Source organism: Octopus bimaculoides, chromosome 28 (assembly GCF_001194135.2).
Source record: "Octopus bimaculoides isolate UCB-OBI-ISO-001 chromosome 28, ASM119413v2, whole genome shotgun sequence".
In the NCBI taxonomy this organism is placed as follows: Eukaryota; Metazoa; Mollusca; class Cephalopoda; order Octopoda; family Octopodidae; genus Octopus; species Octopus bimaculoides.
In genome coordinates, this window is record NC_069008.1 from 17,309,318 (window position 1) to 17,318,468 (window position 9,151).

At 42.3% G+C, this 9,151-nt stretch overlaps 1 protein-coding gene across 1 annotated transcript in view; it reads right to left on the reverse strand.

Annotated features, from left to right (window-relative positions):
* Positions 1-477: 477 nt before the first annotated feature.
* The window catches only part of LOC106875312 (5'-AMP-activated protein kinase catalytic subunit alpha-2), a 16,943-nt gene continuing 8,269 nt past the window's right edge, over positions 478-9,151 (reverse strand). Inside the window, exons 3-13 of the mRNA XM_014923400.2 lie at positions 9,092-9,151; positions 8,605-8,749; positions 7,359-7,446; positions 6,173-6,242; positions 5,268-5,422; positions 4,386-4,488; positions 3,800-3,914; positions 3,119-3,180; positions 2,382-2,418; positions 1,635-1,727; positions 478-635 (exon numbers count right to left, since the gene is read on the reverse strand). The exon at positions 9,092-9,151 is cut by the window's right edge and continues 67 nt beyond it. Of these exons, the coding sequence (XP_014778886.2) occupies positions 550-635; positions 1,635-1,727; positions 2,382-2,418; positions 3,119-3,180; positions 3,800-3,914; positions 4,386-4,488; positions 5,268-5,422; positions 6,173-6,242; positions 7,359-7,446; positions 8,605-8,749; positions 9,092-9,151 (1,014 nt within the window). The 3' untranslated portion in view covers positions 478-549. The remainder of the gene's footprint in view (positions 636-1,634; positions 1,728-2,381; positions 2,419-3,118; positions 3,181-3,799; positions 3,915-4,385; positions 4,489-5,267; positions 5,423-6,172; positions 6,243-7,358; positions 7,447-8,604; positions 8,750-9,091) is intronic.

The window sequence follows — 9,151 nt, forward strand, 5'->3', positions numbered from 1 at the left end:
TGTGTGTGTGTGTGTGTGTGTGTGTGTGTGTGTGTGTGTGTGTGTGTGTGTATATATATATATAAGGACCCATGGCCTATCGGTTAGGGTGTTGCACTCACAATCATGTGATTGTGGTTTCAATTCCAAGACCATCTCGTGCTCTGTGATCACTTCGACACCTGATGTGTGATGCACTGCACCTGTTCAGGCAACATCAATTTGATGGAGAGAGAAAGAGAAAGAAAGCCAATGTACAACACATACATTTGATCACTTGCAAATCATTTGTGCAGGTCGTTGGGCAAAAAGCTGAACGCTCATGTCATCTTCAACAGGGGAGTACATCATATATATATATATGTATGAATAGAGTTGTTTTTGTGCCTAAAGGTTGACACTAGCTCTGTCTTTCATCACACGTCATGACAACAATAATCCATTAACGTGCATATAAATACTATATGTAATATAGTAAAATTCTACGTATAAGTAACTCAACCATGCCCACCACCATCTAATACCGACATGTCACACAACAGACAACATAGAAAACAAATTAGAAAATTTTTAAAATTTACTCACAAAATTTAAGGTTTTCATAGCTCTGAACACTTCGTACATAATGTCTTGAGGTTTACTTTGAGACCGAATACCTGTAATATAATAGGGGATTATGATAAATGTAGTTCAAATTAGATTTAATTTGAAACTTGTCTGGGTAAAACTTCAAACTGCATCTGGTGTTGGAACCCTGTTTCATGAGCTCCAGGGATTTTGAGGAATATGGAACCACCTCTTACCCCATTATTGTTCCCAGCAAATTACGTTGTTACATTCAGGCATGGTGCAGGCTTGGCTGTGAGGTTAAGAAGCTCACTTTGGGGCCTTATGGATTCAGGTTCAGTCTCACAGTGTGGCACCATGGGCAAGTATTTTCTAATATATAGCTTTGGGCTGGACAAGTCCTTCTGAGTGGATTTGATAGACAAAAACTGAAAGAATTCCATTGTGTGAGCGTGGGTGTATACTACATGCGCATGCATGTGCGTGGGTGTGTGCACACACACGCGTCTCTTTGTTTTGAGACTATATAACAGTTGTAAACAAGTGCCACTGTCATACAGGCAGTGTATTTTTCGTTTCCAGTCTTTCATGAAAACATTTCTGGCCACAAAGAAATATCACCTTGCCTGGAAGCAGGAGAGGGTTGATGACAGGAAGGGCATCCAGCTGCAGAAAAATCTGCCTCAACAAATTCCATCCGACCCATGCAGAACATGGAAAATTGGATGTTAAAACAATGATAATGGTATACAGAGCAACCTTGGTTTACGAATCTAATGTGTTCCTGAAGGCCGTTTGTCATCCAAAATGTTCATAAACCAAAACTATTTTGATCCTAAGAAATTCAAGAAAAACCTGGTGAATTCAAGCAGGGATGTGTACTGAGTGAAAGCAAGGCAGCAGACAGACATTCTGCTACTGATTGTCCCACCTTGTTGCCAACCATTGTTGCTGATTTCATGTGTGTTACTCGAGACACAGTGTGCCACCTGAGACACTTAATGTTACAAAAATTGTTCATAAACCAATTTGTTCATGACGAGAGGCGTTCGTAAACTCACACACGAGGTAGGAACTGATATGCTTACCCAGGTGCCATTTCGCTTTCTTGGCTGGAGTGTGGTGAAGTTTATTCTCAGTAGCTAACAGTGGGTCGAGGGTACGGCTTACATTCTTTAATTCTGAAAGACACAATAGGCAAACAATTACAGTAATAATATTAATAATAACAAAAATAACAATAATCATAATGATTTCTTTTATTGGCCACAAGGGCCGAAGACAAACAGATCAATATTGAAGGATTAGTTACAGCACACAAAAACAGTTGGGTTTACACTGATCAAAAGGGGATACTACCATATTAAGGCATGTCAGTCTACTAAGGGTAATCCACGGTAAACCCAAATTTCTCTTTAAATACTCGCCAGTAGGCTCAAGTGGCCAGCACCAGCTAACTGTTGTGACACAGGGTATGGATGAAGGAAATTTAGGCTATTATTTCTAGCATATAGACTGACCACATTGAGGTCTCCTTCTCTTATGTCTTCTGCTGATTATTTTTCTTCTTAACCCTTTTGTTACCATATTTCTGTTGAGATGTTCTGTGTTTCTTTCAATTAATTTTAAATATAACAAAGAGTTTAGTAAAATAACTTCGTTATCATTAAGCTAGTGTTAGGAACATAAATTGTGACTAAGGTTTGGTGGAAGATTTTAATCCAAAACTTATGAAAACAAGACATTTGTACTACAGAGCCAGAGAGGGTTTCAGCCGGGTTGGTATCAAAAGGGTTAATGAAATAATTCCAAAAACACAAAATATTTGAACTTACCTGGCATTCTTTCTGGGTGAGGTTTGAGGGGACTTGACTGTAAGGTAAAAATAAAGGAAGTTCATGTTAGAAGAAGAAGAACAACAACAACAACCCTTTCTACTAAAGCATCAGGCCAGAAATTTTTATTGACGCCGAACGAATGAAAGGTAAAGTCGACCCCGACAGAATTTGAACTCAGAACGTAACGACTGGCAAAATACCGTTAAGCATTTCGTCCAGCATGTTAACGAATCTGCCAGCTCACTGCTTTAATAATAATCCTTTCCACTATAAACACAGGGCCTGAAATTTGTGGGAAGGGGATAAAGTCAATTACATTGACCCCACTGTGTAACTGGTACTTATTTCATCAACCCCGAAAGGATGAAAGGCAAAGTCAACCGTGGCAGAATTTGAACTCAGAACACAAAGACAGAAGAAATGCCATTATGCATTTTACTTATGATTCTGCCAGCTCGCTGCCTTAATAATAATCTTTTCTACTCTAGGCACAAGGCCCGGTATTTTGGGGGAGGGGACCAGTCGCTTAGATCGACCCCAGTACACATCTGGTACTTAATTTATCGACCCCGAAAGGATGAAAGGCAAAATCGACTTCAGCAGAATTTGAACTCAGAACGTAAAGACAGACAAAATACTGCTAAGCATTTCACCCAGTGTGCTAACGATTCTGCCAGCTCACCACCTTATATAATAATAATAATAATAATAATAATAATAATAATACTACTTACCAGCATAAATGAATCTGCTGGAGGACTTGATGCTAAGAAAAAATCCTTATTTTCTCGGCATGCTGAGAAACAGAAAAGAAAGAACGGTCATGGAATAGTAAAAGCAATGGTATAGTGCTGTAGTGGTATTGTATGGTATGGTTTTGATGTAGTATTGTAGTGGTGTCTGCTTGTGAGTTAAGAAGCTTGCTTCCAAGCCACACGCTTCCGAGTTCAGTCCCACAGTGTGACACCTTGAGCAAATGTCCTCTAGTACAGCCCTGGGACGACCGAAGCCCTGTGAGTGGATTTGGCAGATGGAAACTGAAAGAAGACTGTCTTGTGCATGTGTGTGGACGTATCTTTCAGCTTAGCTCTGTCTGTGCGTCTTATTGTCTGCATGTCTGTCAGACAGAAACTGGGAGACAAAACAGAGAGGCACACAAAGACAAGCAGGTAGAGAGAGAGAGAGAGAGAGAAAGAGTTACACTGACAGAGACAGACAGACAGAGACAAATAGACAGACAGGCAAACAGAGAGACAAAGAGAAGACACGGACAGACAGACAGTAAGTTCAAACTGGACATGTGTATCTATAGGAAAGAGAGAGAGAGTGTGAGAGAAGACTGCCTTGGAGTGTGAGTGAAGGCCGCCAGAGAGTGAAGGCTGCCAGTGAGTGTGGGTGCACAATGATTGACTGACCTTCAGTTTCTATTCGTTTGTTATCAATAACGAGGTTATATGCAATTAGTAACTCATCGTGGGGCTCGTTCTTGTAAATGGCCGAACGCACTTCATTCTCGGTGACATTGTATTTCTGAAAGAAAAAGAGGTAGACACTGGATTAAGTAGTGGGACAAGGATTAAAACCACTACATCACAAACATACATTAAACACAAGCACATCACAGACACAGCATCAAGGCCACCACATCGCAGACACAGCATCAAGGCTGCCACATCGCAGACACAGCATCAAGGCAGCTACATCACAGACAGCATCAAGGTCACCACATCACAGACACAGCATCAAGGCCACCACATCGCAGACGCAGCATCAAGACCACTACATCACAGCTGCTACATCACAGACACAGCATCGAGGCTACCACATCAGATACAGCATCAAAACCACTACATCACAGACAGCATCAAGGCCACCACATCGCAGACGCAGCATCAAGGCCACCACATCACAGACACAGCATCAAGGCTGCCACATCACAGACAGCATCAAGGTCACCACATCAGACACAGCATCAAAGCCACCACATCACATTGTTCTTACCTCACAAATCTCCTTCACTACATCCGTATCAATGACGTTACAGTCTTCATCAACAGAGGGAAACAGATAATGTGGGAGTTCAACTTTAAACCAATCGTGTTCTCTGAAAAACAAAGGTCAAGGTTAAAATGGAGTTTTGATGGAAGATCACTTTAACCCTTTTGTTACCATATTTCTCTTGAAGTTCATCCAATTTTGCTTCAAATAATCTTGAAAATAAGGAAGAATTTAGTCAAATAACTTTACCATTATTAATCTGATGTTTGGAACATAAACATGGAATTATGATGGAAGGTTTTAATTTTGTTCCATGAGCAGTCTTGGACAGTTTGGTATCAAAAGCACTCACTGTAAGATAAACTAATGACCCATTCATGAGGAAAGCATTGTACCCTCGCGGGCCTTATGAGTCTGTATAGGTTTCTGCCAGACCTGATATCTACCGGTATGGTGTGATTTAAAGATTTAAAGAAGAATTGGCTGCCAGTTCTAGCATGTTGAGTGATCCACATAGAGGCCTTCTCATTTGGTTTGAGATAGCAAAGAGTTATTTAAGAGACGTTTTGGTTTGAAAAAGTTACAAAGAAGAGGCACGTGTTTATATCATTGACAAACGAGAATCATCTGCTGCAGCCAATGGAACAGTCACGTCCTGTGATTTCACCCTCCCTTGGACTCTTCAGTGACAGACATCCAGCAGCAACATAACAGCTGAATCTCACTCCCAATGATATTTTTTCTTTTCTTCTATTATTTGTCTCAGTCATTGGACTGCTGCCATGCTGGAGCACCACACTCAAGGATTTTAATCGAGCAAATTGACCCTAAGTTTTGAAGCCATGCGCCTTCACTTGCACAACTGTAACACAGAGCAATCCTTACCTGATATCTTTTATGGTGGCCCTCTTCAATGGATCTACCTGTAGACATTTGACCAATAGATTAGTGACGTCCTTGCTTAGATAATCCGGGATTGGAAACATACCGGACTTAATCTTTCTAAACAATGTTGGAACATGTTCGTCATCAAATGGAAGCTGAAACGACAAGGATTAGAAGAAGGATGGAGATGATGAGGAGGCTGTGGCTAGCATTCAGTTACGGATGGGGAAGTGGTGGGGAAGGTAGGATAGATTGCAATGGGGGAGGGGGTGAATAGAGAGAGGTGGGATAGAGTGACAGAGATACAGGGGGAGAGAGAGAGAGAGAGAGAGAGAGAGAGAGCATATAAGGAGAGTAAAAAGGGCCATCCCTTTACCATCTCACAGCAAGGTCCATAAAGAGCACAGACATTGCCTCATCACACACACGGAAGGAGAGAGGAAGGGAGAGAAGGAGAGGGAGAGAGAGGGAGGGAGGAAGGAAGAAAGGAAGGAAGACAGAGAGACAAAAGAGAAAACAGATTTGCATCACCAAATTGTTTCACAGAGTAAAAAGCAAACCAGAGAAGCAGAGGGACATTGCTTCATCTCTGGATACTGGCATATGGTGGAGGGGGGAGGAGGAGAGAGGGAATGAAAGAGAGGGAGAATGAAAGAGAGGGAGGGAATGAAAGAGAAGGAGAAAGACATGGAAAGAGAGAGGAGAGAATGAAAGAGGGAGAGAGAGGGAGAAGACAAGGAGAATGAGAGGGGAGAAAGACAGAGAGAGAGGAAGAGATGGGAAGACAGAGAGAAAAGAGAAATAGTGAGGGAAAAGACAGGGAGAGAAAGAAAGAGAGAGATAGAGTGTGTGTGTGTGTGTGTGTGTGTGCGCGTTGGTGTTAAAAATTGAGCGTATCAGCGTACCGTTCCGCACAGCAAGGCATATAAAACAACACCACAACTCCAGATGTCAACCTCTGGACCAGCATACAGTCTGGAAAGAGAAAAAGAGAGAGAGACATTAGTACAGTAGAGAGAGGGGGAGAGAGAGAAAGAGAGAGACAGACACACAAAGACAAACAGGTAACTTTGACCTTTGCCTCCGACACTGTATCACTCTCATGCCCCACCCCACCCCCCATCTCCCAATTTCTCATCTATTTCTTATGCTGCTGTTCTCAAGGCAGCAAGTTCGCAGGGTCGTAAGCATGCTGGGCAAATTGCTTACATCCTGAGTTCAAATCTCACAGAGGTTCACGTGACCTTCCATTCTAGCGGGGAGGGGAGGGTAGGTCCATACAATAAGTACCAAATGAGCACTGGGAGTCAATGTAATTGACTATTCCCATCCCCCAAGATTTCAGGCATCGTGCCTTTAGTAGAAAGGATTATTATTGTTATCATTATTATTATTATTATTATTATTGTGGTGAGCTGGCAGAATCGGTAGCACGCTGGGTGAAATGCTTAGCGGTATTTCATCTGCCGTTATGTCCTGAGTTCAAATTCCGCCGAGGTCGATGAATTAGTACCAGTTATGCACTGGGTCGATGTAATCGACTCATCCTCTCCCTCAAAATGGCTGCTCTTGTGGCAAAATTTGAAGCTATTATTATTATTGCCATGCCACCCTCTTTTGGCCAGGAGGGGCAGGCAATTTTTATTTCTCTATTGGCTGTAGCGAAAGAGGTTGTATGGTGGACTCGTTTGAAAGGGCTAAAGTCAGACCCTTTCCTCTTTGGCCAAGGCCTCATCAACTTCTTCAAGTGTCACTTGAAAAGGAAGTTGAGGGTGGAGGGGGAAGTGTTGCCTTGTAACAAGTTTGTTGAAAGATGAGTGAATGTTGAAAGAAGGGCCAGTGTGAATGGACCAATTCTGAGTGTGTACCTGTAAAAAAAAAAGAAGGGCTCTTGCTCTGTTGTTCAGGCACCTGTGGCTTTTGTGGGTTTTTCCATGAGGACCTTAAAACACCTCCCTTACTGGGAGTTTTAATTTAATTTCAATTTATATTGTTTGCAATATAAATATAACATGCAGCAGAGACCCACACATGTAGAAATCACATGGACAATTTCACAATTAAAAAAAGGACGTAATTAATTATACTTACTTTCCAGAAATAACCTCTGGTGCAGCGTAATTCGGTGAACCGCAGCTGGTTCGCAGAAACTCTCCGTCCATCATCATGTTTGAAAGCCCTGAGAAAATACGAACATAGACATTGCTGATAACAACAAAAACAAAACCACAGTGACGTCACCAGCACCGCGGCGTGCGACATCGTCACTGCAACCAGCGACAAGAAATGCAATATCAAAGGGACACAACTCAGTGCTGACAGCTATTTTAACATGACGACAGCAGAAAACGATTATTTCGTTGTACTTATTAAACTAAATATTATTATCCATGAGGAAAGTGACAACAGAGTACAAATTATCAACGGTGTACGAGTGGGATCGCTGGTAGTGAAGAAGGATTTTATATAGGCGCAGGAGTGGCTGTGTGGTAAGTAGCTTGCTTACGAAACACATGGTTCCGGGTTCAGTTCCACTGTGTGGCACCTTGGGCAAGTGTCTTTCACTATAACATCGGGCCAACCAAAGCCTTGTGAGTGGATTTGGTAGACGGAAACTCAAAGAAGCCCGTCGTATATATATATATATATATGTGTGTGTGTGTGTGTGTGTGTGTTTGTCCCCCCACCATCGCTTGATAACCGATGCCTTTCTATTAAAGGCACAAGGCCTGAAATTTTGGCTGAGGGAGCTAGTTGATTACATCGACCTCCAGTACGCAACTGGTACTTAATTTATCGATCCTGAATGGATGAAAGGCAAAGTCGACCTCGGTGGAATTTGAACTTAGAACGCAGCCATGGGTGAAACACAGCTAAGCATATCGTCCAACATGCTAACGATTCTGCCAGCTCGTCACCTTAATAATCATCATTGTTTAACGTCCGCTTTCCGTGCTAGCATGGGTTGGACGATTTGACTGAGGACTGGTGAAACTGGATGGCAACACCAGGCTCCAATCTGATTTGGCAGAGTTTCTACAGCTGGATACCCTTCCTCACGCCAACTACTCAGAGAATGTGGTAATAATAATAATAATAATAAAAGGCATCAGGAGGAATATAAAGGAAATTGGAATAGAGTGCCCAGTAGAACTGTTACAAAAGGTTTGCCTCCTTGGCACAGCCAGAATAATCAGGAAAGTATGAGATAATTGAAAAGAACGGATAGCATGGTACCTAGGCTGCAGGTAGCAAGCCTGCAACACATGCAAGATTCCAGGAGTTCCAACAAAATTTGAGTTAAAAAGAATAATAATAATTGTAACTGAATATTCACCAAAATCGGCAATTTTCACATTGAGCCGATGGTCCAGAAGAAGGTTTTCAGGTTTCAAATCACGATGTACCACCATATGGCGGTGGCAATAGTCAACACCTGAAATAATTTGCTGGAAGAATCGTCTTGCCTCAGCATCTTTCAGCTGGAAGAGAAGAGAAAGAGAGAGAGAGAGAGAGAGGGAGACAGGTGAATGTACAGGTCGTTGGTTGCAGAGAGATGGAGACAGACAGAGATGGAGACAGACAGATAGACAGACAGAGAGAAACAGAGACAGACAGAGATGGAGATACAGACAGAAAGAGAGACAGACAGAGAGAAAGAGAGCCAGACAGACAGAGGGCCAGAGAGAAAGAGAGATAGCCAGACAGAGAGAAAGAGAGACAGAGACAGAGACAGACAGATAGAATGAGAGAGAGACAGACAGACAGAATGAGAGACAGACAGACGGACAAAGAGAGAGAGATAGACAGACAGAGGGACAGACAGAGAGAGACAGACAGACAAATGAATAGACATAGAGAGAGAGAGAGAGAGAGACACACAC